Source organism: Dunckerocampus dactyliophorus, chromosome 7 (genome assembly GCF_027744805.1).
Source record: "Dunckerocampus dactyliophorus isolate RoL2022-P2 chromosome 7, RoL_Ddac_1.1, whole genome shotgun sequence".
NCBI classification, from domain to species: domain Eukaryota; kingdom Metazoa; phylum Chordata; class Actinopteri; order Syngnathiformes; family Syngnathidae; genus Dunckerocampus; species Dunckerocampus dactyliophorus.
This window is the reverse complement of record NC_072825.1, coordinates 21350217-21377505: the sequence shown is the minus strand read 5'-3', so window position 1 is coordinate 21377505 and position 27289 is coordinate 21350217. Positions and strand designations below refer to the sequence as shown.

Genomic DNA, 27289 nt, shown 5'->3' with positions numbered 1-27289 from the left:
TTTCTATGAAAAAATTGTTCTGAAATGAGAACAACCTAGAAGTCAACCAATGTCACAGATTGGGTTCTACTTACGAGGTTCTGTAACATATAAACAAAAACTAATTCAGTAAATATACAGTGTACATAATGTAATACGAGTAAACTAACATATGTACTCTATGTAACTATACAATACAGAGTCAGATGTAAAACCACTGACAGTTCATTACCATAAAGTGTAGTCATAACATTGAAATACAACTCTGGCTATCTCACCTGTTATGCGATAACAATCAATGGTCTAAACATTCTCCCTCATAAGTACATTTACTCATCATAGCTTATTTTAAAGCTATGACAACAAAGGACTTTGTGCTAATAATACAGGAATGTTTTGACTTTGTACATTGGTTAATGGAGGACACAAAAGAGGGTGGGACACATGCACTGGCATGTGTGTGACATGCCCCTGCTGTCCGTCACTGGCTTTATTGGCCAAGCAGGGCCATCATCACCATGTATTTTGAACTTATTTTTGGCTATCTTCAAAACGTTTGGTCTGATGGCTTAACCATAAAGGTTTGTTCATGATAACAGCATAATTATCCCTGACAGAACAAACAGTTGGCTCCAACATGGATGATGTTCACATTCATTCACCAATAAGCCTGTGACAGCTGCTTCAGTCCCAAAACAAACTGTCCTGCTGCATGAACAGCCTCCCAAGGGTACACATGATCAGAACATAACAGAAGCAAGGTGCCCCTATGAATTCCCCAACACATTATGCAACTCCAGTATAAAGCCACGCTATGCTCAGCAGCCTGGAGTCACATTCGGCACGAGGAACACTTGATACTTTGACAGTCTGCTGAAGAGGAAGGTAGGCTGTGGCCACGGAATAACTTGTGCTCTGACATTCTCCTGCCACAACTGCCTTTAAATTTTTATTACATTTTCCTTCTCGACAGATTTCAAATGGATTTCATCCTACCACCCACTTTCCCAATTGGTGGCATCCAATGGGAGAAGCTTTTACCTCCTCTTTTTCCTCGTCTGAATGGAACTTATGGACAATATAACTGGACGCCGAAACTGCTAATTCCGGATATTGATAGTAGCAGCGCTGCTGAGGTAAATGTTTGTTTATCAAATTGGGTTTGACATGGTTAGACAAGATGAAATTATCCATCTTACTCTGTGGGCTTTAAAGATGATAATTCCATGCAGCCTGAAGCTTGAAAGGGCCAGTAAACCTTTGTCTCACATGTAATTGTGTATTAATAGGAAGCACTAGAGGGATTTTTTCCAGTGGTAAAATATATCACTAGCAATATCTATATTTTGATATTTCTTTAATGTCATATTTTATTATGTAGTTGTTTTCTGCGCATTAGTCATTTGTTATTTGTATTTCATTATCGTAATTTTACATTTTAATTGATTTCATTATGTCTTATGTTGACAGGCAACTTGCAACGACAGTGGATTTACAGTGCAAGTGGATGTCAAACATTTTAACCCAGAAGATCTGCTGGTCAAAGTAATAGGAGATTTTGTAGAGGTACAAGGAAAACATGAAGAAAAAAAGGTTGGTTTATTGCTGCTTTTAGAGTCATGTGCCACACACTTATACATATATACAGTATACACACTGTGTGTGTGTGTGTGTGTATGTATATATACTATATATATATGCACACACACACTGTATATATAATAATCATCCCTTCTTATGTTTTTCTTAGGACGGTCCCGGGTTGACAACACGACAGTTTAACCGTCGCTATCGAATTCCAAAGGGAGTGGACACCATGGCTTTGGAATCAGCAGTTTCTCCAGATGGTGTCCTGATCATATCTGCTCCCTTGCTCGACACTGAGAATTCCACATCTCTGACCTAATCCTATTACTACTAAGCCAGTCATCCTCATAAAACACACTGGTTGTTATGTTCTAACGTCCCCCTGTCTGTGAGGTTTGTAAATACTGCTCTACAATTACGCATAATCCATAATGTTTCGTAAATAACACATTCATGTAAATACTGAATCCACAATTAAAAGTGCTATTTCAATTTGTGCAAGCTTTTCAAAACGTGGTTGTGAATAATACGCCTATATGTCGAAATGTTTTATTGTGATTGTATTTCTGTAATAAAGTACAAAATGCTTCCTTCCAAAAATAAAAAAAGATTCACATTGGAGAAACGTCTTGCTTATCCAGGAATTTGTGCAACATCGAGTCCACTTCACTGTAAGAGATAAATACAACATTATTGCTCATAAACTCAGGTTGTTTTATGGATAAGCTACAAATATGACCAAACAGAAATATTCCAATGAAGAAATATCTCAGAGCTATTTCAGTTCCAATGTTACCTGATTTGCTCCTTCACCCATTTTCTCTGTGTGCGTAGGACTTGTAGTAAAGGATCATCTTCAAACTCTTTCTCATCTGAATCTGAGAAAAAAATATATATAAATCCTGTACATTCAGAAAGCAAAAGTCACATATAATCAAAATGCTCTAAAAAGTACTGTTATCATTTGTTTTTCTCATTAAATCTATTACTGAGGCACTAAACTGTTTTGGAATGCATGAGGTTCAGATTTAAGAGTGGGTTGAAGTTTGAGTGCTCCACCGTAACCCCTGGCTCACCTTCGGCCTCTTGGAGCAGCTGGGACATGACCTCCAAAGAGGAGTTGTGTGTGTTGCAAGGAGGAATTGAGGATTGAGGAGATGTTGGACGGGATGGGACAGCTGCAACTTGTGCAGGAGAAGAATCCGTTGGTGGGAACAGGACCTCTGAAACAACCTGTCACGGTCCAATTGAGACATCGTAATGGTTAATATTAGGGGTGCACGATAAATATCAGATATGAGGAATTGTGACATTGATCCGATAAATCCGGTAACATTAAAAAATATCTCCCATAATCAATAATTAAGGCAAGATGTCTACTACAGATTAGTACTGTGCTGTAAGTGGGAGTGCACAAATCAAGCACTCCTTTTCTTCTACGTGTGACGTACTGTAAACAAACACAATACATACCTCAGACACCTAGCACGCTAGCTAACCAAACGCCCTACCAACACTTCGCGATGACAGAAAAAAAAAAAAACAGCCCTCAACACGACAAACCCCACCAGCCACCCGCAACGCCAGCATCGCCAAAGAAGCTGCCCTAAAGCCAGCCGCAAAGAAAGGGCCGGGGCCAGCTCCTGCGTCCTCAACCATCGCCGAAGACACCGGCCCCCGTTTGCCAGCAAACCATGTTTTGTACTCCTGAGTCACCGCTATTTTGTTTTTAATGTTTTGTTAATAGTACGGATGTCATGATTTTGGTTAGGGCAAATCTACAGGTGCAGTTTGTCAAATGCTAATTTTGAATCATTCTTACCTCCATGTGTACACAAACTACAGTTAAATCTAAATTTAAAAAATAATAGATATAAAATATAAGCTATCGGCTTGAAAAAATATATTGTGCATCCCTAGTTAATGTACATTTGGATGAAGATTATTAGTATGATGAGCAGTCACAATGGTTAAACCTATGATTTCTTTCTGACACGGTTGTTGAAATTTACATGGTTGCATTTCGTAATTTATATTTGTCTATCAACATGAAACTATGTTCATGTGTTATATCAACTACAGTCATGCAGAATTGATTGTTCATTGTGTCTTGAAGCGCCCTAGGGAAAAACAAGACCACTACGTGGCTGCAGCCAGCAGAGGTGCTGTCGATTCAGTCTAGTCAACTAGTTTGTGGTGTGAAGAAGAGTATCAGCTATGGAAAGTACAGCTTCCTCCACACATACCACGATGGCACAAGTCCTCCGATTCTACTCAATACAACACAGGCTTTGAAACAGAAGTTCACAACATTCCTCGATTGCAACCCTCCACCACTGATGGAAAGTCAAGAGTTATCACGTCAGTATCAAGACAATTCAAGTAAGCTGTAGTTAGTCTTTCTATATTGCATATAACATAACTGATTCATTTGTTGTTGTTCGTCCGAATAGTCAGGGAAATTTAGTCCAAAATGTTAATTTAGGGTTGGTAATCTCCCGAGGATTTTCTCTTTAAATTAGGTTGATAATTAATAACACTGATGACATCAATATGATCCCCTTTTCAAGTGTTTCTATTACAGTATAATATAGTAGAGTATACAATTGTAGCTTGTTGTGCTTATGCATAACTTTATTAGGTTTTGTTAATTTGGCTTCACGTTGACTAGTTAATTTGGATGAAACTGTACCGTCTTTTAGTCTGTTTAATCTATTTTATCTTACAGTTTATTCATGAAATACATTTTTCATTGATTATTGTTTAGGACCTGGCGGGATATAAGTGATATAACATTTTCACATTGAGCGCATGCTGACCTGTCCTAAGGCGTGCTGAACCGGAGAAAACGGTGGCGTATGATTGCCTTTTTCTTTGTGTCTCTCCTGCTGCTGCTGCTGCTTTTCCATTCGTGACCTGTTCTTTTTTGGAGGTTTCTGATGTGCAGAACTCTTGCTTACGGAGCTAGACCCGTCAGTATGTTCACTGGGTTTAGGACATCTGCAGGTACAGAAACATGAAGCATTCAGTTTACACTAAGATGGTAATCACGTATATCATTGTGTACATGTGTCTGTATTTTACCTTGCCAACTTCTTCTGCTTTCTGACAGTCCCCTCTGTCTTCTTCTGACTTTCTCCTAATTGCTTTGTCTGGGCTTTTTCTTTATGTGCCATTTCAGTCATTCCATAGTTATCAAGACAACCTCCTTCTCTGGGCCTAGAATGTCTCTCTCCTATCAGTCGAGAAGGATTGCCACCTTCTAAAGGTGTAGCAGGACAACTTTCTTCAATAGGTCTTGAAGGGCAGCTACCTATAGAAATAGAATGACTTCCTGTTTCTACAGGTCTACAAAGATGGCCTTCATTCGTAGGCCTACAAATCCAACCCACTTCTATAGGTGTAGAAGGAGCAGGAGGTGGCGATGGAATGTGTCTATGAGCAGGCTCGTCCATGTAAGTGTTTATGGAGATTTGTGTTTCTTTGGGTGAGGTCTCTTCTAGCTTGTGTGAATTTCCTTGCAACATGCTACCGGGAGACCAAGAAGGACAAGGAAGCAGATCACAGAGGAGATGCATATGTGCAGGAACATGTGGAAGGGACTGTGGATGGAAGACTGAAGAATCAGACACAGGAAATGCAGCTGAGGGGAGATGTCCATGTACTTCTTTGGTTTCTGCCTGGGGAATAGCTTCTTGTGTGGGTTCGGGGCACTGAATAATTTGCTGTTGCTATAAATTATGAAGAGAAAGGGAAGATGGTGACTATTCTGTAATTAAAAAATAAAGACATTACATCCACTACAAGCACTGTAATGAAAATGATGGCTTTATAAATTCATAGATTCATATTGACAGAGAGGTGTTGCCTACATATTAGAGATGAGCAAGGTTTTAAATGCTGCCGATTCCGATACCAATCATCCATGAGTGAGATCAATTTTCAATTTATTTGTGAGTGCTATTGGCCAGGGCCGTCGTTAGACAATTCCAAGGGTCCCTGGCAAACTTGGGAGGATTGTCTTTTCTCTCTTTTTGCCTTTATTTGTGTGAGCACTCGCCCATATGTACGTGACAGTCAAAAGGCTAACCAAATAACCCGAAAAATAAGTGAATTCATCGAACGAGATGACCAGCTGTTCGCCTACTGCTCTCTCACTTGGAGCCCACCTATGTGCTACAAGTACCTGGAGGTCCTACTAAGGCTCCACCAGTGTACTCTCACATCCATCTCCTGTGAAGAAGGCGTCTCATCCTCTGTAAGTTTGTGACGAGTGATATATGTTGATATATGTATGTCAAATATGTTTTTTGTCTAAATTAAGGTGATTTTATGGTTCCTTTTTTCATATCATAGAAGTCAGCTGGGATAGGCTCCAGCATGCCCCCGCAACCCTAAAAGAGGAGACGCGGTATAGAAAATGGATGGATGGATAGCCAAGCAGGTGTGCAGCCAGGAATTCTGGGCACCATGAAAAAAAAAAAAACATGCTGCCCTCCCCACTAATTTTATTAATTTTATTTTGCAACTTTCAGGACTATTAGAGCTGTGAACTACAGTATTGTTGTTGTATTTATGACTGACAACATCAATCTATTGAAATTGTACACTACTTTATTTACCAAGCAGATCTCCACTCAAACAGTGTGGCCATCGTCTTTATGCTATTTTGTGGTCTGTCATTATATTATTATCTCGTTTGCAAATCTTAATCTTATTTTTGAATTATTGATTTATTTCTTAAGTGTTTGTGTAATATGTACATACAGTATATGTACAGTGAGAGCTCATTTAACTGGAGTCACATTCCTTGTTTGTGTAAGCATAAAGCTGATTAACCAATAAAGCCAATGAAGCTGATTCTGATTCTGATTAGGTTTGAATTCAACAGTTATAGAGTCGAAGCAAATATTCTTTAACCCTTTGGTGAGCCACACAAAATCATCTGGTGAGATAGGAGACCCCTGTCATAGTATCACCATCGTAAGGCTGGACACACTATGTGTTTATGTTCAAAGTCAGTACCCCATGAACGTGATAGCACTTGGTGCTTTCCTGTAGGACAAAAACAAGCTCTGAACTAACCGCATTGCTTGTTTGTTTTAAAATCAAAATGTCACTGTGGTAAAAAGTCACATTTGGAGTCCGAAGACCAGAAGCTTGGCGGCAAGCTGCCGAAAATTTCAGGTCAACCAGTGACAGCTATAGGCAAAGCGTGTAAACACAGATGCAAGAAAAGTCGAAAATCAGTAGGTTTGATAAGGGAGTGAGCAAACACGCTGGCATCAATCGGCGTAGCCTGTGTCAAGCTGTCAAACTCAAGCTATTGAGCTTTTACAGACTAGTGTTGATTCTCGCAGCAATACAGGTCAAACTGCATCCCTTGTCGGCTCAATGCAGGTGTTGTCAACCCTACGTGACACAGCACACGTGTAGGGTTTGCCGCCACACGCTGATTGGTTTTTGTGATCAGCTTTGAAAGGCATTTATCGAGCGCAGGTTTTTTATGGAAATCGGCCGATACTGATCGGTGGCCAATCAATCTGAGCATCCCTACTACAGTATATATCCATCTATTTTCCAAAACACTGATGGTTGTTCATGGTGAGGCTGCAGCCTAGCCTAGTTGACTTAGGACAGGAAGCAGCCTGAACACCCTGAACTCATTCATTCATTTTCTGTGCCGGTTAATCCTCATTAGGGTCGCAGGGGTATGCTGGAGCCTATCCCAGCTGACTTCGGGCGACAGGCGGGGCACACCCTGGACTGGTCGCCAGCCAATCGCAGGGCACATATAGACAAACAACCATTCACACTCACATTCATACCTATGGACAATTTAGAGTCACCAATTAACCTAACATGCATGTTTTTGGAATGCGGGAGGAAACCGGAGTACCTGGGGAAAACCTACGCACTTACGAGGAGAACATGCACACACGGATGCCCAACGGAGATTCAATTTCAGATTGAATACCCTGAATTGATTTTTTAAAAATCTTTAGTTTCCGTTACATATTTGGATGTTATGGCAACATATGGTGTATTTTAGTAAGTATGGTTCCCAGGATGTACAACATTTCTAATTTAGGTCTTGAGTTGGAAACCGTTTGGGCCATCCTGCTTTAGACTGTGCAGATGTACCTAATGAACTGTCCAGTGAAGTGACTCCTACCTTGGAAGGCTGCCCATTCACTGAGGACAAGTGTAGACCGGCGTGGAGAGTGGAGGTCAGAAGTTCAGAGTGTTGATTAGACTGACACTGCTCGTTGGCCTGTTCCATCTTTCTTCGTAGACGCCACTGGAAAAGGATATCCTCTTCTGGGCGCGTAGGGGGTGCTGTTGAGGGAGTGACAGTGCATCTTTGGAGGGGCATTGCTACAAAGGCCAAAATATATAATCAATAAAGTTTACATAGTGACACACATAAAAGATCATTTGTACTTAAAGCTCCAAGACAGAACACAATTACCGTAAATTTGATTAATTACCTGTTTTCTTAAAACACAAAGAGGATGAGTGACATAATTGGAGATGTACAATTTGAAAACTCTAACAACTTCATTTTTTCCATTCATCCATTTTCTATGCCGCTTCTCCTAACTTAATCTTTTAACTTTAATAATGATTTGGAGTGCACGAGAAAGTGAAAAGGACAACATAGCAATTTGACCGTTGTCATAACTGCAGCAACAGAATCAATTGTTGCAATGACACCTGAGTAGCACAACCTCCATACGCAAACAATGCTAAAAAACTTCAGCATATCAGTATATGGAATCAAATTATGGAACGGATTGAGTAAAGAACTCAAACAGTGCCTTAAAATGACCAATTTCAAGAAACAGTACAAGCAGTTGATGTTTACAAAGTATAAGGAAGAAGAATCCTGGACCACAGGGAAATACTATGCTATGTCATACGACAACTGCACTGCACACAATTTTATGCAATTTTACAGCAATTTATTTCTACAAATCTACAAACATCAACTTCATTGTAACACACTGTTATATTGCTTCATCGTTTTCTAATGTTATTTTAAAAATGGAAAATGACACATTTTGAATAGGAAGTGAACAAATGTATTAGCAATTGATGTGAAACGAAGAGCGGGTAGGATTGAATGAACTCTGGTCCTTCCTACTCTACTTTTGGGCATGTGAAATTGTGAATTGTAATATGTGACGTATACCAAAGTAAAACGTATGAATGTTCAAATAAAATCAAACCATTCCCATTGCCATGCAGTGCATGTGAAGGTAGATAAAGCTGCTGGATACTTACCACTCATGATGCTCCAAATGCAACCACTGTCATCTTGTAAAGTTAATAACAACTACATCAGGAGGTTGTCTACAGCCACAGCTGTTAATGCAAATCTTTTCTGACCCCATGCTAATTAGTTATTTGCTTTTATAGACCATACACCTGGCAACTCAGCAGTTAATTGCATAGAGGCGTTATTTCAGGCATTCACGGTATGCAAGCTTACACAAGAAGGAAACTCTAAACAAATACAATAAAATTACCGCTATAATTCATATCTTACCAATCGCAGATGTTAATGTGGTGTTAATCAAAGGTCTGTACATTGGCTCAGCTATATTGATGGGAAAAGAGAGGTCTGATCTTCCCAGACCATCTGAACTGACAGGTGTCAATCCATCCCTGAGAATACTGTCACTGTTAAAACACAAATTCAAATTCAGCTCAAGAATTACAACATAATTACAGTTAAGACTAAAAGTTTCTCCGCAAACCCTCTCTGCAGAAGTCTGCTGGCCTTTTCTTGAAGGTGAAGTAGCTCGGTGTCCTCAAATTCACTCTGAGAAGTGTCAGACAAAACCTGAGGAAAATGGAAAGGCGTTGAACTCAAAGGGAGACATTTCTCAAGAAGATCTGTGTGGTGTTTTGTTTTTTTTTGTTGTTTTTTTTTTTAATGTATGTGTTTGTTTTATTAATGTCACTCGGATATTCCGTCAACAAAGCAAGGCAAATAAATCAGCATTTCCTCAAACATATTGCCTCCAAAAACATGGATGTCAAGGAAGGCTTAATTGTGGTTCAGTTCCACTAAACTCACATATGTATCCATATTGTAGTCTCCTCTACACGATGAGGAATTGAAGTCATCATCTAGTTGACGTCTTACTGGACTGGAGATGTCTCGTCTGTGGTCATCTTTTACGTGTAGCATAATTGAGAAAAACAAATGTACAACAAAGCATACCACATTTTTTATATTTCAGGGCCATAAGAATTTACCAAACAAAGGAAATGTACCAAGGACGGGCAGTTAACCTCTGTTTTCATTCCAAAGGGCAGGACAAAAACGTATTGTATGACATTTTTTCCCATAAGAAATAATGTAAATCCAATCAATCCCTTCCAGAAACCCAAAAATATGAACAAATAATACATTTTATAGAGAACTACAAAAATAGTTGCAATGTTCTCCGTTCAAGTTCTGCTGGTTGTTGAAAAAGTTCAATAAATACGTTAATAAATAAATCAAATATTGCTATTTGTCTTTTTTTTTTTTAATTGCAGACGCAACAGCGGCACGACACAGCGGTGGCAGTCCACCATCCCATGCAGCCCACCACCACAGCTTCAGAAAATCCTAGGGAAAACTCTGAAACATTGCGTTTACTTTTAGCCAAGAGTTTGAAAACTGTGATTTGACGGTATATATACTTTAAATAAATGTATATTTGATTTTAGTAGCGAACACTGAACTCCTGTTAGCGTAAACGTAGCTAACGTTATGCTATTCTTCTCTAGACCACAAAGTAATTGAGACAGAATCAACAGTGCCTCTGCTGGTTGCAGCTAAGTAGTGCACTGCATTTTGTCTAACATGATCAATTTCAAACGGTCGATTCATTGTGAATGACAGTTATACTGTCCGTGTCTAGAAGGTACCTTTGGATGACGTTTTAGTGGGTGTGGAACTGGGTGGTAAAGATGAGGAAGACATCCACCAAAAAGGCATTTTATCCCCTTCGGTGACGGAGGACATCCCCTGCCGCTCCTCTCGACTCATCGGCTGTCCATAGCGAAAGCGATTGATGTACCTGTGAGAACAAATGCTGATTAAAAATCACTATTCATAAATTTAAATATTAATCAACGTAATTTTCTTTGAATCACACTTTGCCGCTACAGAATCCTGATGCAGTTCGTGTTGAGAGGAAACAGTACATTTCTGAGCCCTTGAAGATAGCATAGGTTTATTTTTGGCAGTCCATTGCTCCTCACGTTTCTCAGGCATGTGCGCTTTTTGATTGTCTTGCTGGTGGGAACGCACAGGAATCAAACTCTGCAAAGAAGTAAAACAATGAAGGTGCTCAAGCATATCTTCAGCAATGGATGTTGACATTTAATTTACCGATTTGTTGTTTTTGTTAGGGAAGGCCTTGGGGCGAGATTGACTGAAGGATGCCTTCCCCTCTGTAGGTAATGCTGGTTGGGAGGCATTCGGCCTTGTCATCACAGAGTTTCTAGAACAACACAAACATCACTGATTGTGACTGAGGTACTGTATGAGCATAACACAATTGCTGTCTCATTTAATCTTACCTGGATTTCATGTCAGATGATAACGCCACTAATCACAGCAGGTGGTCAGACGATGTGCACAGCAGAAGACGTTTTAAGAGAGGGAAAAGATTACTTTAAGCTAACATCATTTTTTATGTCAACAAGTGGATTTACTGCAGTTGGGAGACTAGGCGAGTTACAGTATACTTGTCTGTACAGTAACTTCGGCCAAGTTACTCACGCTTGTAGACCATAAACTGTACGTAGACTCGGAAATTATTCCCCGTGCAGATTTTTTTTTAACATATGTCCTTTAAGTCTTAAAGTTTAATAATTCTGGATTTTAAAGCGCCATGACTGTCATGTTTGACTACAGCAACGCTCTCACCAAAAACAAACCACCAGTCGTTGTCGCTTGAAGACGGACAACCAATAGACATGGGCTTTTAATGATAGACGTAGAAGTTGTCCAATCATAGAGACTGTTTTTTGTTACAAAGCACCAATCAGCAAACAGGAAAGGAGCAGCGCGCGGAAGAGGAAAGTCTCTTCGAAGGCTACAGCTAAAATACTTAGCTTTCTGTCTTAGTTTATGGACGTCAGTGTTTCAAATATTAAAAAAAAAACAATGTTGTTCGCATTCGGATGTGACGTATAATATAATGTGGTGGCTTCGGTAGTATTGGGTAACGTCGGGATACTGTTGTGTTGCGAGACATCGTCGTAGATTGAAGCTAACGTTGTGACTCGCTAGCTGTTTGAAAGCGACCACTAGCTAAACACCAGCTGATCTGAACGTTGGACTATTTACATTTGTTAATTTAACTTGCATTAAGAATATAATGCATCACGTCAAGATCAAGACCGAACGGCAAGGTAAGATACAGCACAGTAATGCATAGGATTACCTTGATCTGTGTTGCTAAAATTCATCTACTCTGTGATACTAATATGGTCATTGACCAATATATTTACCGGAGGAGGATTATAAACGTCATGTCACTCCCCTATTTTACTCAAGTATATCTGCCGTATTTGAAGCATCCACCTTCTACATTTGAAAGTGTTTCCTTTGTAGATATGGACGGGACCGCTGCGCGCAGCCGGTTGGATGCAATTTTAAAGGGGCTGGTAGAGAAGGCTGAAAACAAAAGGTTAGTACCGGCGAATTTAAACCATACAAAGTGCTTTCCATTCGAACTAACTAAAATACATTTTGACAAGGGATCAAAATGAGAGTGATGCCGGAAAAATGTCACTGGACTCAATGAACAAGTAAGTGCAAACTGGAAGTTTTGGTATGATACTAATGAGTATTACTGTATTGCTTCCACCATTAACCTGTTTTTCATTCACAAGTTTTTCTTTCTGATTTTTAGGGAATTGTCCCCATCATCTGCTGGAAAAAGGTAAAGAGTCTGCATACTCTTTACACCGTAGAAGCTACACCACAACAGTTCTGTATATCCATTGTGTACCTTTTTCTGCTGCAAATTTAAGTCTCTCCTAATATTTCAATATTGGTAGGCCATCAGCACGATTCTCACAGCATCGACGGAAGAAGCGAAAAGAGATAGAAGAAACCATATCAGAGAGCAATACACACAGACAAAGTAAAAGTGCTGTTCTTTTTTGCCTTCTTTTAAGATGCAAAAATTGTCACAGTAACATCATTTTCAGCTTGAATTATTTTTCCTCGTTCTCTTCTCCAGACGCTTACATTATCAAGCTGTTCGATCGAAGTGTGGACTTAGCTCAGTTCAACGCCAGCACACCTCTTTATCCTATTTGTCGTGCCTGGATGAGAAATAATCCCTCAGTCCGAGAGCGCAGTGAAGGAGCCGCAAGATCTCCACAAGTCATTCAAGAGGAAGAGGTGAGGCCACTCGCTTACGTACAATAACTATTAGAATTTCTACAATTCCAATAAGTGGGCCAACCTGTCCAAAGCTAATGTACAGCATTGCCGAGTATTTCAGTGGCATGCCATGTTTTATTTTACAACAGATAACTTTTATACTCATCTGACAGTGGCAACTATTAAAACATTGCCTGATAGTCAGTAACGGTTTGTCCTGGAATGGGATTCTATTTCAGTTGTTTTCCCATGAGATAAATTGTTTTTAAATCTGAATAAATCAGACACTAGTAGACCTCAGTTTCCACTGCATGACTAAATTTGACTTGCATTTGCAGGCCACAGACATGATCAACGGCAAAGAACAAAACGTATACAGACTCCCTCCTCCGACAGCGTGTCCCATCAGCTTCTCTGGTGAACCTGTCAATCTCAGGATACCACCGACAGAAAAGCCCTTGATCACCAAGGTTCTGTGATATGTTAGCGCGTTGAATTTCATGTAATTCTTACTGCACATAAGCTAGTTGATAACATGTTCTCCCTTTTTGCAGTTAACAGATTCCATGCCATCTGCATCAGGTTCCATCATATGTGACCACATGGAGCGCTGGAAAAAGATCAGACAAAAGTATGTGACTCTTAAAAGCTCCATTAGTTACCGTAATCCATAATGCCAACCCAAGTGTGATGCTATTCTGAACAAAACCTGAATCAAAAGCTAAACCTGATGATAAATACTTGTTTTCTCTATATAAACTTGTTTTTTTTGGTTTGTGTTTATAGGTGGAAAGAATGCTCCAACAAGAATCAGTTGCGTTACAGTGAAAGCATCAAGATACTGAAGGAGATGAAGGAGCTCTATGATCACTAGTTTACGATACTGCAAGTCCTCATGTTAGGATGGACACGATACAGTGTGATTGGTGCATCCGTCAATGCGGAAATTCAGTTTCCATCCGGACCCACACACAACAATAGAACCTTAAGCCTTAAATATACCATATGTTCTATGCAGTACATTAGTTTACTCAGTGGGAGTATTTGGTATGGAACAGTTGGATCACAATATTTGCATTTGGATAAATAAAATTGTACATTTTGGGGAATTTTCTGGACTGACACTTTGTTTTCACTACACTATAACACTACATGCACTCTGTCTTTTAAAATGTTAACAATTTACTGTCATGTGTATTAAATAGATAATGTCAAACTGCCATATGCATTCAAATCAAAATGTCCCCTGAATTCAAACTAAATATTGTATTTACTTTTATGTAGAACCACAGGCACTAAAGATACATTACCACGACTGTCCGGTACAGCGACTGCATTACTGCAGACGCTGCGCTGATCCGTCTGTTAACCTCACACTCAAACCTTTCCTCACTCATGAACAAAACTCCCAAGATATTTGAACTCCTCCACCTGGGGCAAGACCTCGCTCCCAACCCGGAGGCAGCAATACACCCTTTTCTGACTGAGAACCATGACCTTGGCTTTGGAGTTGTTGAGTCTCAACCGCCCCAGTAAACGCTGCAGGTCACAGCCTGATGACAATCAGGACCACATTGTTTGCAAATAGCAGAAAAGAGATCCTAAGGCCCCTAAACTGGACCCTCTCGATACCTTGGCAGCACCTAGAAATTTTGTCCATGAAAATTCTGAACAGAATCGGTGACAAAGGGCAGCCTTGGCGGAGGCCAACGTTCACCGGAAACAATGTTGACTTACTGCTGGCAATGCGAACCAGGCTGCTGCTGCGGTTGTACAAGGACTGAATGGCACATTGTAGCACGCCACCAATCCCGTAGTCCCGGAGTACCCCCCAAAGAACACCACGGGGGACGTAGTCAAAGGCCTTTTCCAAGTCTACAAAGCACATATAGCCCGGTTGTGCAAACTCCCATGTACCCTCCAGCACCCTTGCAAGTCCTGTGTGTGATCCCCCTATAATAACATGCAGACGCAGGTGTGATGATACAACTACAAAGTTGATACTGGCTTTTGATACTCCAGCTTTACACAGCGTCCGGTGAGATACATATTTGGATGTCTGTACAGATTTGAAGATAAATTAGTATATTGTAAAATATAAATGTGTCATCACTTTAGGGTGTTTCTCGCTGATTCTGCCAAACTGACGTAAAGGTTCAACAGATGGAAAAAAAATGCATTCATGAGCACAGTGTGTCACACCTCACTTCATTAGACAGACAAAAATACAAGACACAAGTGTGAAACTTCAAAATGTAATTTATGCGCAATGCTTTGCAAAGTCACAATTTCGATGTTCGTGGTTACTACTATTCCAGTCCAATCATAATAGTATCAAGTTTGACACTGTGAGGAAATGTTCGTAATAGTGAAGGTGCGCTAGCACTAGTTTGCTTTGTAGTTTAATTGGAGGCGATGGTCCTGTCGATCCAGCTGCGCAGGTAGGACACGCGAGCATACACAGCAGGAGCGCGCACGTTGCAGTTGGAGGTGCCCCAGGACACAATACCCACAAGGGACCAAACGCCACTGTTTTGGCACACCAGGGGGCCACCAGAGTCACCCTAAAAAGGTACAAATGAAATTAAGCTCTTTTGACTTGCATTGGGACATCAAATATACCAACAATCGAGCCATCTTAATCAATATACAGTACATTTACCTGACATTACTTGATGAAATGATCAATTGCACCCTTGGTTTGTTTTCAAACAGCCCATAGATTATGGTGGGGTGGAGCGCTTTGGTACATTGTGTGCATTAAAGATGACACAATGAATCGAGTGTCAAAATATGCTAAGCTATCTGAACAAAACATCCACATCTTAGCTTTGTATTGTAGGCAGAGGTGGGAGTAAGTCAGTGTTTTGCAAGTCTCAATCAAGTCTCAAGTCTCAAGTCAAGACTCAAGTTGTGTGCAATGCTTTTGTGCAATAAATAAATTGCAATAAATGTGCAAGTCCGAGTTAAGTCTCAAGTCAAGACAAGACAGGTCGAGTCACACTGAAGTCCATCCATCTTCTATGTCGCTTATCCTCATTAGGGTCGCGGGGGTATGCTGGAGCCTATCCCAGCTGACTTCGTGCAAGAGGCGGAGTACACCCTGGTCTGGTCGAGTCCTTACAAGTCATAAGCGCTGTTTAGTGTCTCCCAAATAAAATTGCATTTTAACAATGTAAGAATCTATTCAATTTGACAAATGCAATGAATGCATTTTGAATTGTTTAATTTTTTTTTCATCTAAAATAAGACCAGTCACAGAAAAAGAGTGCTGACAAAGCATTTAGGATTGATGTAATCTACGCATTTGTTGTTTGTTCTTAAACCTGATTGGATGTTGATAGATGCATTCAATGAGGCAGAGTCAAAGAGAAAATTTGTTGTCATGCTGGAAATTACATAATAACGTTAGTTGAATACTTTGAATGGGAACACATTTTACTCAACACAGTCAGTGAAAAAATATTTTCAGGTCATCAGACTAAAGTCCAACTTAAGTCCCGAGTCATTGATGTCAAAGTCCAAGTCGAGTTGCAAGTCTTTGATGATCTTGTCAAGCCAAGCCCAAAGTCGCATGACTCGAGTCCACACCTCTGATTATAGGGTAGGTCTCAAAGCAAATTAGTGTAATATGTAATAATATACTGAATTAATAATGAATGAATTGTATTTTTAGAACACACCTCGGGCTGGACCTTGAACAGTCCTGGATTAACGCTTTAATGTTTGGAATTCATATGAATGTATTTTCAACTTGATCATTAATTTTCTGGAGAAAAAATATGCCTAAAAAGTCAAGAAAAACTTGAAATTTGTCAGGAAATCTCATGAGACTTCAGCTCAATAAAGCATTACGTCCACAAGTGTGATTTAGTTTTTCTTTTTTTTTTCTTTTTTTTGGCCATACAAAAGGTTACCAGTAAAGAGGAAAAGTGTGACGATACCATAGAAGCAAAATAGCACAAACTGACATAGGAAAGATTCTGGCAATAAGAGCAAAAAATTTAGGAAAATATTGATTAAATACACAAAAATATTTTTTTCCCAAGCAGCTGTAGCACGTAGTCGAAGGCATAGAGCTGGGATGTCCAAAGTGCAACCCAGGTGCAAAATATTACAAAAATAAAGTCATATTATTAAGAGAAAAAAATAGCATGAAGTTGAAATATTAAAGACTAAAATATGAATTTTTTAAAGTCATAAAATGATGAGAAAAAAAGAAAAGAAAGAATAAAGTTGCAATTTTAGAACAAAATCTGTTGGGTAAAAGTTATAATAATGCAATAATAAAGTCCTAATATGAATATAAAGATATAATATTACAAGAAAAAAGGTACAAAAAGACATTTGAAATATTTGTAAAAATAAAAACGAGCAAAAAAGTGTCATGTAAGAGGAAAAATGTCATACAAATAGCATGCTTTGTCACAGGTAACACAAAGCTGAGATGCAGGCTGTCTTTTCTTTAAATATAAAAGAACATATTAGCATATCTACATGGGTTGCTTTAAAAAAATGGAAAAATGGCTTCCGCATCCTTTGATTTTTGGGTATGCTGCCCTCATTGGATAAAGTTTGGGCACCCTTGGCATAGAGGCTTTTCAACAAATTGCACATTTTTACCATTATGTGTGTGAGATGAATCTCTACTTTCATTGTGTTATACAGTGGTTAACTTCTCATTATAGTTATTTGATAGGATGTTAGCTTTTGGAATAATTGTTTGACACTTTCTATCATTTGTTTGTTAATAATGCATGCATGAATTAGCACATTAAGACTGGTCTACTGAGTGGCGCTTTGACTAGTGTTCATTAAGAGCTATTGTGTTTCAAAGGTTACCTGGCAGGAGGAGACTCCAGAAGCACCAGCACAGATCATAGCATCACTGATTCTGTTGTAACCCCAGTACTGCTTACACTGAGCTGGGCTGAGGATAGGCAAGGAAGTCTGCTGGAGGTAACGAGGGCTCGCTAGGACAAAGCAAAAAGCAATTCATTTTACTCACAAAATACTTACTTTATTAGTGTCTTTATATCTTCCACCGTGTGTTTTTTGTGACTCACAGGTTTGTCCTGTCCTGCCCCATCCAGTGGTGACACACCTTGTTCCAGATGGGATGCTGGTACTGGAGCTGGCCAGGCACACAGGAGACACGGTTCTGGTGATCTGCACTGGGGAGGACAGCTTCAGAAGGGTGATGTCATTGTTGAAGTTCTGAGAGTTGTAGTAGGGATGGGAGATGGCCTGTGTGGGAGGAGCGACAAATAAAGAGCAATTCATCATTTTTGTTGTGCTTTGGCATAGCAGTAATTCAGTTCTGTTCATAAGTCAGTGAAATTGTGTTATACTTATAGTCTTATTTAATATCTGAAGACGAAAATAATCACATTTTAAACACACATTGTGAGGCCTTTGCGAAAGTCGGAGATTTATCACACAAATTACAGTGAGCACCAAAATAATTCATCTCTTTTTAATCACTTCTTATGTCACGATCTCAACATCGGATAACATGTATTTGAAGGTTGCTCAACAGCCATTATTTTTTTCTTTGTTTTTCTCAAACTGCGCTTCACACTTTGAAAACCATCGATGCTGTGTAAATGTTTACATGTGTAAGAACTTACCCTGGAGATGGTCTTGACTTGAATTTGCTCTGAGTTGGATTGACGATCGTGCTCGCCCAGGATGACGCGGTGGCTTCTGGGACTGGAGAAAATACAGAATAGATTCTTTAACACATAATCAGCAGCACCGTCGTGTCCAACATCTAAGCAATTGTATTCATTTGCTCATGAGGCAGTCATGATTGTGCCCTATGAAATCTACCTGACAACAAGTCGCTGCGCACATGATGACAAGTCCGGCAAACAGAGCTTAAGCAGTTGTGTTGGCATTGCTGCTTTTGGGAGAAATCTTGAATTGAAGTCCAATTGTAAAGTTTTCTAAGCACAAATTCTTTGTGTTGTCTGTGCTGTGACGTGTATGTTTGAGGTTTCATCCTTTGAGGGAGTTTATACTTGCCTCCATCGTCAAGTGCTTGGTCATATGGGGTTCAGTTGCTTTTGTGTATAATGAGCATGCATCTTGCCCTGCTCTATGTATAAAGTGCCTTGAGATGTCATTTTGGGGTGTATTATAGACCCAATGGAGAGTTACTTACGACACACGGCAGTGAGCGGCAGTAACAACCCAGTTCTGGTTAATGAGGGATCCGCCACAGAAGTGGAATCCCCTACCATCCTAAGAAAGACAGATGATCTACATTTAGCGTTTTTAGCTTATCTTGGAGTGATGTAAAATGATTGTTGCCTGGAGGAATGGTTCTTGAATACCTGAAGTGAGACCTGCCAAGGCCAGGAGCCGGGCACAGCAGTCTCTCCGTTTACGATCTTGTTGAATCCGCTGACTTTGGGAGGGATTGAAGGCCTTCCGCATCCTGACACCCAATGACACCATCATATAAGCACAAAAATATTTCAAATCTAGCACCACAGTCTGTATATGTGCTGGCAAATTAAACTTGAAGTGTCCAGCAGATGAGCGACTGCAGAAGGAGTGCATGTGACTCACCCAGTGCAGAGGCAACAAGTGCAAAACAACTGATGAGCAACAACATGGCTATGTCTGGGCTGTAATTCACGTCCCTGAGCTTCAGCTGTGTGGGACGTTGGCTTTTATAAGTGCCTGTTTCACACTGACCATGAGATCCATGTGTTCAGGTGCGATAGGTCTGGGAACAGAACACCTGTAGATAAGTCTCAAGCATGGACCGTGGCATGCAAGAACTGTATCAAAAAGTCTACCCTTGACGCCGTCAAAGGAGGATTTATGCATTTAAACTTTTAAACTTGAGCTCGTTACCTACCATTGCGGATGGTGTTTTTAAATTTATATTTAAGCCCAATAAATAAGACACAAGTATTCCAAGTCAATTCCAAGATCAATTCCAAAGTAGATTTTACACACTGTTACCGCCTTTATTCAATATTCTAAATAGAAATAGTATGTCATGCAAATATATTTTTGCTAAAACATTCTATATACTGTACATATGAATGAGTGCACACATTAAAAATGCTAAACTAATGCTGAAATTGATTTGACAAAGTAAAAAGTACACATGACCCCTTTTGTCTATCCTGCTAAGATGCACAAAGTAAAGTAACAAAGGACACACTTTAACAAAGGACTTAAAGTTGGTCTTATTCGCGGATGATACCACTGCCTTTTGTTCTGGCGAAACCACACAAGAAGTCATTAAAAAGGTCAAGGATGAAATGGTCATATTAAAGTCATGGTTTGACAGGAACAGATTATCCTTGAACTTAAGTCAAACTAAAATAATGCTATTTGTAAATAGCAGAAGGGAGATGTACGACCAAATACAAATTAATGGAGTGGATATTGAAAAAATGGAAGAATATAAATTCCTGGGGGTCATAATAGACGAAAAAATGAGTTGGAAATCTCATATGAAATATATATAACAAAAGGTGGCGAGAAATATCTCTATATTGAATAAAGCAAAATATGTTCTTGATCAAAAACCACTCCACACTCTGTACTGTTCCTTAGTATTACCATATCTAACGTATTGTGTGGAGATATCACTCACTGTACATTCATAATGCCAAGTATAGAGAACATACAAACCCTCTATTTTTAAAATCACAGATATTAAAATTTGCAGATTTTGTATTCTTTCAAACCGCTAGAATAATGTATAAAGTTAATAATAACTCGTTACCCAAAAACCTCATACAGTATTTCTCATCAGAGAGGAGAAATATGATCTTAGAGGAAAATGAAACTTAAAACATTTATACGTGAGAACTACGCTGAAAACCCACAGCATTTCCGTTCGTGGAATCAAAGTATAGAATGGATTGAGTAAGGAACTCAAACAATGTACAGAGATGAGCAAATTCATAAAACAATACAAGCAGTTGATGTTTGCTAAATACAAGGCAGAAGAGTCCTGATCATCACAATGATTGTTCTGTCATGCTCCTTTTTTTTAAAGTTTTGTTTTTTTTGTTTATATATATATATATACTGTCTTCTTAGTGTTATTTATTATGCATTAGTATTCTGATTATTATATAAAATATGACGTGGAATGCAGGAAGTGAACAACATGTATTGTACAAGATGTAGAATGGATGGTGGGTAGGATTAAATAAGCTTTGCTTCTTCCTACTCCTTTTGGACATGTGGAACTGTGAAATGATGATTCATGAGATGTATTCCATTGTAACCTTCATGTTCAAATAAACTACACCAAACCAAACCAAACTAATACATATAGTACATACTCATTAAGTAAAGCATTTTCAGTGCTGCCAAATTTATGGATTTATGGTAGCAACAAATGCCACAAATGTTATTCCGAGGGATTAAATATTTAAATATGTGACTATGTATATGCAAGCCATGATAGCAATTTTCAGAAAGTGATGGTTAAAGATTATTAACAATTCCAATAGCACTTCGAATATATTTATTGAAATGAAAAAAAAAAACAGTAAACACAGAAAACACCAGTAGTGCAGGTCAGATTCTTACTATTGATTTTTATTGACATTTATTACAGGAAATATGACTTTTATGGTGATGTACTGCAAGACATCAGCGCATAATTGAGATCGCAAATGTTTGTGATGTCACATTTTGTTTGGATTTTTACTCTTTTGAACTTCTTTTGAACTGAAGAGTTAAACTAATGTTTTCTTACGATTCAAAAAAAAACATGAATATGCCCAAAACACTTGGAGATATATGGTTTTCATTGGACAGCCTTCATTGGACAGCCATCTGCTTTTTTTATTGATGAAAGCAGATCTTAAGATAGCATTTTGAGGACAGCATCTGAAATGTTTACTCTCAATGTTTAGTCAGTGAGTGTTTAGTCGACCTCCTCAATGGTTGGGCCAGAGGATGAACCTCCTCCAGCCCCACCAGGGAAACCACCCGGCATCCCCCCTGGCATCCCTCCTGCCATTCCTTCCGGCATGCCCCCTTGATAAAGCTTGGACATTATCGGGTTGCACACCTTCTCTAGTTCCTTTTGTTGGTGATCGTACTCTTCTTTCTCTGCTGTCTAAATAACAGATGAAACAATGGAGAAAATAAGTGCATTGCTTTACATTGAATGGCAATGAAACATTGTTGACATGTACCTGGTTCCTATCCAACCATGAAATGACCTCATTGCACTTGTCTATGATGGTCTTTTTGTCTTCAGGGCTGATCTTATCTTGAAGCTTCTCGTCCTCTACAGTACTCTTCAAGTTGAAGGCCAGAGACTCGAGGGAGTTCTTAGCTGTGACCTTTTCCCTCTGGATGTCATCTTCAGCCTTGAACTGCTCAGCTTCATGCACCATGCGCTCAATGTCCTCTTTGCTCAGTCGTCCTATGGCAGGAATAAAGTTGTTTAGTTGGTAATTGAGAAAATTGGAGATTAGGACTCATATGAGAAGGTTCACTGCACCTTTGTCATTGGTAATGGTGATCTTGTTCTCTTTCCCGGTACTTTTATCCACGGCAGACACATTGAGAATGCCGTTAGCATCAATGTCAAACGTCACCTCAATCTGTGGGACCCCCCTTGGAGCAGGCGGAATACCGGTCAACTCAAACTTGCCCAAGATATTATTATCCTTGGTCATGGCTCGTTCACCTTCATAAACCTGAAATAAATTGACATATATAGTACCTTAAACGACATGGTCTTAAATATATAGAATTTGAACGTGATCTGCACTGGCTTCACCTGAATTAGCACACCAGGCTGGTTGTCGGAATAGGTGGTAAAGGTCTGGGTTTGCTTTGTGGGAATGGTGGTGTTCCTTTTGATAAGGACAGTCATTACTCCTCCAGCGGTCTCAATTCCCAGGGACAGGGGTGTGACATCCAGCAGGAGCAGGTCCTGTACGTTCTCAGACTTATCACCAGCCAAGATGGCAGCCTGAACAGCTGAAAGGGAGTTTCCAAATTCAAAACACATGAAAACAATGGCAATTTTACAAAATGTTAAGGCTAATCACCTGCTCCATAAGCCACCGCTTCATCAGGGTTGATGCTCTTATTGAGGTCACGGCCATTGAAGAAGTCCTGCAGAAGCTTTTGAATCTTGGGGATACGAGTCGAGCCACCCACCAGAACAATATCATGGATCTGGGCCTTGTCCATCTTTGCATCCCTGAGGGCCTTTTCCACAGGCTCCAGGGTTCCACGGAACAGGTCTGCATTGAGTTCCTCAAAACGGGCTCTGGTGATGGAAGTGTAGAAATCAGTTCCTTCGTAGAGAGAATCGATCTCAATGCTGGCCTGGGTGCTGCTGGAGAGGGTGCGCTTGGCGCGCTCGCAGGCGGTACGAAGACGACGCACGGCTCGTTTGTTGTTGTTGATTTCTTTTTTGAACTTGCGCTTGAACTCATTAATGAAATGATTGACCATCCTGTTGTCAAAGTCCTCACCACCCAAGTGAGTGTCACCAGCAGTGGACTTGACCTCGAAGATGCCATCCTCAATGGTCAGGATGGACACATCGAAAGTGCCTCCACCGAGGTCAAAAATAAGGACGTTGCGCTCACTGCCAACCTGAAATAAATACAGTACACATTGAACAATAAAGAAGTGGTTTCAGGTGATGCTTTCGGTCTGCAGTTTGCATGGTCTCTGGCATCCTATCTCAGTAAAAACATGTATGCTGCATGTATAACTCAAGACACCTGACTCAGTAAAACCCCTGTAACTGGCAAGGCCATACCCTGGATCTTGCCCAGATGTCTGACTGTGAGTCGGCGTGAATACAATGTGCTACTTCTGGAGCTTCTCTCCTGATGCTTGCTTGTTATGGTATGAGGCGGTTACCTTTTTGTCCAAGCCGTAAGCAATGGCTGCAGCGGTGGGTTCATTGATGATACGCAGCACATTGAGGCCTGCGATGGCCCCAGCATCTTTGGTGGCTTGACGTTGAGAGTCATTGAAGTAAGCTGGAACTGTGATGACTGCATTGGTCACAGACTAGAATATGGAAAGATTTCACCATTGATTCAGACATTGACTGGTATGATCTGGGTAGATGAGGCTGTTTTTACCCAAGCATATTTCTACCTTGCCAAGATAGGCTTCGGAGATCTCCTTCATCTTGGTAAGGACCATAGAGGAAACCTCCTCAGGGAAGAAGGTCTTGATCTCCCCCTTGTATTCAACCTCCACCTTGGGTTTAGATGAGTCATTGACGACCTTAAAGGGCCAATGCTTCATGTCGGCCTGCACCACAGTATCATCAAACTTACGACCGATCAAGCGCTTAGCATCTGTAGACAGACCACAATTACTCATACATCAACATTACTGTGTAGACAGAGGACAATGATCCTTTTTAATCATTTGGAACAGGATATTTACCAAACACAGTATTAGCCGGGTTCATGGCCACTTGGTTCTTGGCTGCATCGCCAATCAGTCTCTCTGTGTCTGTGAAGGCCACATAGCTGGGCGTGGTCCTGTTTCCTTGATCATTGGCAATGATCTCCACTTTGCCATGCTGGAAGATGCCCACACAGGAGTATGTGGTGCCAAGATCAATGCCAACGGCTGGTCCTTTAGACATCCTAAATACACCAAAAAGAATATAGATAGTTTTTTAAAAAATGTATCATCATTATTGGTATTTTTATGTGATTTAGTGCATGTAACCATTCCAGTACATACTATCTAACAATTAGCGTATGTGCAAGGGTGACTCATCACATTATTACAGAGCAGTGCTTCAATAAATGAACTTGTGTCATAACTCTTTACAGTGATGTTTTATATGGACAATAATGATAACATCGTAAATGCTGTCATTATAGCTGTGCCGTTTATCGACCTAAAAATTGGAAGCAGGCGATAATAGGAGAGCGGCTGTTATTTCTGAAATTTGAAAACACATTTTTTTGAACAACTTAGTTTTTAACGTGAGAAAGCAGAAAGGAAACTTTATTGTTTATTAGCAAGCATATTGCGCAACACAGCAGCAACAGAACCAATGTTCTAAAACCGTGGAATTAATAAAAACTACATCAGGAGGTTGCCTACATCCGCACCTGTTAATGCCAGTGTTTTTTGACCCGGTGCTAATTATTTGCGTTTGTGATCCACCTGATGACAATAGAGACTCAGCAATTCATTGAAAAGAAGCTGTCGTAATAAAATGATAATTAAATGTATACAGTATATGGATTTAGGTTATATAAGAGCAAAATGAACATATAGTAAATGGGTGACAGGTTAGAATTAAAGTCCTTCTGGCACAGCAGCTTGAGAAAAATAAAGAAAAAAAAAAACATTTTTCCAACTACCTTATGTTTACTGGCTAAATTAATGAATTACTTAGGGCCGCACGGTGGCTGAGTGGTTAGCACACATTCACACAGGTCACACAGTCTGGAGATCGGGAAGAGCTGGGTTCGAATCTCCGTTGGGCATCTCTGTGTTTGCATGTTCTCCCCGTGTGTGCGTGGGTTTTCTCCGGGTACTCCGGTTTTCTCCCACATTCCAAAAACATGCATGTTAGGAGACTCTAAATTGTCTACAGGTGTGAATGGTTGTTTGTCTATTTGTGCCCTGCGATTGGATGGTGACCAGTCCAGGGTGTCCCCCGCCCTAATTAGGTTAAGTGGCATAGAAAAAGCTTAATTAATTAATTAAGCTGAATTAATTAACTAACACTATACCAAATTTAGGAACTTCATGCTAAAATCCAAGTTTGAAACTTGGTACAACCAAGTGGCTGGAAGTCACAGTCGTTTGCCACTCCTCCTTCATGATTACGCAATACTATCAGGTGACAGCAGTACCCGCCCACACAGCAGTGATTGCTGTGTGTGTTTTCCGACAGCTGGATCCAAATACCTTGCAGTTGCTATAAACGGCACCAGCATAGAAATGAATGGTGTGTGTCAAAAAAACGCATGGAGCTTTTTCATGACGATAGGGAAGCATTTTCAACGTTATTACTGAATTAAAATAAAATAAAAGAACGTGAAATACAATAATATACAGTATTTAATAAACTAAGTGACTAGTCAAGATATTTCATTGATATAGATATTTTCTTTAATTTAGTTACAGTGCGGTTTTGCACCTCAGAACGGCTGTGCCAAAAGCGGGTTATTGAATTTTCACTTGTTATTGTGTTATTGTGTAACAAAGAAAAAAAAACTGCTGACAAGAACGCTGTTGCTTCACCAACTCGTAGCGCATGAGAAACTCCAAGTGCAGCACCACAAAAACAGGCACATGAACATCAGCTAAACTTTTTATAGTCTTTTGGCCCGAGCCCGCCATTACTGACATCACATCTACTTGACACACTTTAAGTGACACAATTCACACAGAAATGTTTTTGGCTGGACAGTCAAATGACCTCACCCCCCCCCAATTTCAGCCTTCAATCTACGAGTCAAACAAGCATGATCCTCTACCAAAAAGCGCTCACACTTGACAGTTAGGCTTTCAATGCAGCATGCGAGCTAAACGAAATGAAGCCAGGCCGGATGCAGTACAGCTAGAAGACTTGTTACCTTCTTCTGTTGTTAAGAATTTTTAATAGAGACTAAATTGTGCTTTTTTTTCTCCGCCCAGCGACACCTGACTCCCTCTCCAGCGCTCCTTTCTCCGTCCTGGCAGGCAGACTAAAGAGGACGAGTGCATGCGCTCAGCCGGTGTATATAGAGCACTATGCAGGGGTGTCAGGTGACCCCAGAAGGTTCGAGATCCATATTTCTGTTCCCCCTGACTGTCCAAAATAAGGATGTCCGGGTGACTTGCACAATGTGAACAAAAGTATTGGGACACTTTGCCTTCTTACACCTACAACGGAACCTCCCAAGTAGAGTACAATCCGTTTCATCACATTACTTTACCTCCAAGTTGCTTTTCACTTTCCCATAGGAAATCATGTCATAGTTTAATAATAATAATAATAATAGCATTACAAAATTATGAACTGTACAGGTTTTAAGCAACATTTTAACATAACTGTCATAAATGTATAAAAAGTAAAATAATGAAACACTAATTGTCAGACAGACATAGAATTAAAAGGACCTTGGCCAAAATGTCTTGGTAAGATGAAAAGATATTCCTTGATCTAATTTTAATTAATCAATCTGGTTTGTGTCTTTTTTTCCAGCTAGCCAATAATGTCTTGGGCAGGCGAGGTAGAGCGTCACTTGACAGAATGCAAAATAAAATTAAAAAATGAATAATAACATAAAATAAATATTAATATTTGTCAATTGAACTGTATTATAAATG

At 39.8% G+C, this 27289-nt stretch overlaps 5 protein-coding genes across 11 annotated transcripts; 2 read left to right on the top strand and 3 right to left on the bottom strand.

The window, feature by feature from the left end:
- Positions 1-231: 231 nt before the first annotated feature.
- On the bottom strand, positions 232-12126 carry proser3 (proline and serine rich 3). 6 transcript variants are annotated; one of them, XM_054783235.1, is made up of 14 exons: positions 12021-12125; positions 11152-11179; positions 10961-11072; positions 10725-10891; positions 10495-10646; positions 9653-9750; positions 9330-9415; positions 9119-9252; positions 7742-7905; positions 4651-5297; positions 4386-4566; positions 2643-2799; positions 2363-2444; positions 232-2235 (listed from the first exon to the last, which is right to left on the bottom strand). In XM_054783235.1, exons 1-14 carry the CDS (start codon positions 12043-12045, stop codon positions 2178-2180), a joined length of 2091 nt encoding a protein of 696 aa, XP_054639210.1. In that variant the 5' UTR covers positions 12046-12125; the 3' UTR covers positions 232-2177. The 6 variants fall into 6 exon arrangements, 5 of the variants coding, with proteins under 5 accessions (XP_054639210.1, XP_054639212.1, XP_054639211.1 ...); XM_054783237.1 differs by lacking the exon at positions 12021-12125 and adding an exon at positions 11313-11500; XM_054783236.1 differs by lacking the exon at positions 12021-12125 and adding an exon at positions 11354-11499.
- On the top strand, positions 707-2322 carry hspb6 (heat shock protein, alpha-crystallin-related, b6). Its single transcript, XM_054783256.1, has 4 exons — positions 707-864; positions 953-1115; positions 1450-1572; positions 1730-2322. The coding sequence occupies exons 2-4, from the start codon at positions 960-962 to the stop codon at positions 1883-1885; spliced, it is 435 nt and encodes a 144-aa protein (XP_054639231.1). The 5' UTR covers positions 707-864; positions 953-959; the 3' UTR covers positions 1886-2322.
- Positions 11632-14070, top strand: lin37 (lin-37 DREAM MuvB core complex component). Of its 2 annotated transcripts, none has more exons than XM_054783253.1 (9): positions 11632-11988; positions 12191-12266; positions 12337-12387; positions 12492-12521; positions 12640-12725; positions 12825-12988; positions 13309-13440; positions 13525-13601; positions 13757-14070. In XM_054783253.1, exons 1-9 carry the CDS (start codon positions 11955-11957, stop codon positions 13842-13844), a joined length of 738 nt encoding a protein of 245 aa, XP_054639228.1. In that variant the 5' UTR covers positions 11632-11954; the 3' UTR covers positions 13845-14070. The 2 variants fall into 2 exon arrangements, with proteins under 2 accessions (XP_054639228.1, XP_054639227.1); XM_054783252.1 differs by having other exon boundaries at positions 12640-12731.
- Positions 14071-15211: 1141 nt separating this feature from the next.
- LOC129185787 (chymotrypsin-like protease CTRL-1) lies at positions 15212-19626 on the bottom strand. The gene is made up of 7 exons (XM_054783251.1): positions 19547-19626; positions 19309-19412; positions 19137-19216; positions 18601-18682; positions 18037-18217; positions 17813-17943; positions 15212-15534 (listed from the first exon to the last, which is right to left on the bottom strand). Exons 1-7 carry the CDS (start codon positions 19590-19592, stop codon positions 15373-15375), a joined length of 786 nt encoding a protein of 261 aa, XP_054639226.1. The 5' UTR covers positions 19593-19626; the 3' UTR covers positions 15212-15372.
- Positions 19627-21535: 1909 nt separating this feature from the next.
- Positions 21536-26673, bottom strand: hsc70 (heat shock cognate 70). The gene is made up of 9 exons (XM_054783241.1): positions 26554-26673; positions 24392-24597; positions 24095-24300; positions 23852-24004; positions 23023-23578; positions 22749-22951; positions 22467-22665; positions 22156-22388; positions 21536-22076 (listed from the first exon to the last, which is right to left on the bottom strand). The coding sequence occupies exons 2-9, from the start codon at positions 24594-24596 to the stop codon at positions 21882-21884; spliced, it is 1950 nt and encodes a 649-aa protein (XP_054639216.1). The 5' UTR covers position 24597; positions 26554-26673; the 3' UTR covers positions 21536-21881.
- Between the last annotated feature and the right edge of the window lie 616 nt (positions 26674-27289).

What these genes read in the sequence shown, in the direction of transcription:
- LOC129185787 (XM_054783251.1), bottom strand. Translation starts at nt 19,592, where the DNA reads ATGTTGTTGCTCATCAGTTGTTTTGCACTTGTTGCCTCTGCACTGG. An exon ending in ACTTGTTGCCTCTGCACTGG is followed by an intron (nt 19,413 to 19,546) that starts GTGAGTCACATG and finishes ATTGGGTGTCAG; the next exon opens with GATGCGGAAGGCCTTCAATC. An exon ending in CTGGAGTCTCCTCCTGCCAG is followed by an intron (nt 15,535 to 17,812) that starts GTAACCTTTGAA and finishes GTACCTTTTTAG; the next exon opens with GGTGACTCTGGTGGCCCCCT.
- hspb6 (XM_054783256.1), top strand. Translation starts at nt 960, where the DNA reads ATGGATTTCATCCTACCACCCACTTTCCCAATTGGTGGCATCCAATGG. An exon ending in ATAGTAGCAGCGCTGCTGAG is followed by an intron (nt 1,116 to 1,449) that starts GTAAATGTTTGT and finishes TTATGTTGACAG; the next exon opens with GCAACTTGCAACGACAGTGG. An exon ending in GAAAACATGAAGAAAAAAAG is followed by an intron (nt 1,573 to 1,729) that starts GTTGGTTTATTG and finishes TGTTTTTCTTAG; the next exon opens with GACGGTCCCGGGTTGACAAC.
- proser3 (XM_054783235.1), bottom strand. Translation starts at nt 12,045, where the DNA reads ATGAATTTTAGCAACACAGATCAAG. An exon ending in TTTTAGCAACACAGATCAAG is followed by an intron (nt 11,180 to 12,020) that starts GTAATCCTATGC and finishes TGCTGTGATTAG; the next exon opens with TGGCGTTATCATCTGACATG. An exon ending in AGCAGACTTCTGCAGAGAGG is followed by an intron (nt 9,253 to 9,329) that starts GTTTGCGGAGAA and finishes GTGTTTTAACAG; the next exon opens with TGACAGTATTCTCAGGGATG.
- lin37 (XM_054783252.1), top strand. Translation starts at nt 11,955, where the DNA reads ATGCATCACGTCAAGATCAAGACCGAACGGCAAG. An exon ending in GATCAAGACCGAACGGCAAG is followed by an intron (nt 11,989 to 12,190) that starts GTAAGATACAGC and finishes TTTCCTTTGTAG; the next exon opens with ATATGGACGGGACCGCTGCG. An exon ending in TACACACAGACAAAGTAAAA is followed by an intron (nt 12,732 to 12,824) that starts GTGCTGTTCTTT and finishes TCTCTTCTCCAG; the next exon opens with ACGCTTACATTATCAAGCTG.
- hsc70 (XM_054783241.1), bottom strand. Translation starts at nt 24,596, where the DNA reads ATGTCTAAAGGACCAGCCGTTGGCATTGATCTTGGCACCACATACTCC. An exon ending in CCCGGCTAATACTGTGTTTG is followed by an intron (nt 24,301 to 24,391) that starts GTAAATATCCTG and finishes GTCTGTCTACAG; the next exon opens with ATGCTAAGCGCTTGATCGGT. An exon ending in CATGGTTGGATAGGAACCAG is followed by an intron (nt 22,077 to 22,155) that starts GTACATGTCAAC and finishes TCTGTTATTTAG; the next exon opens with ACAGCAGAGAAAGAAGAGTA.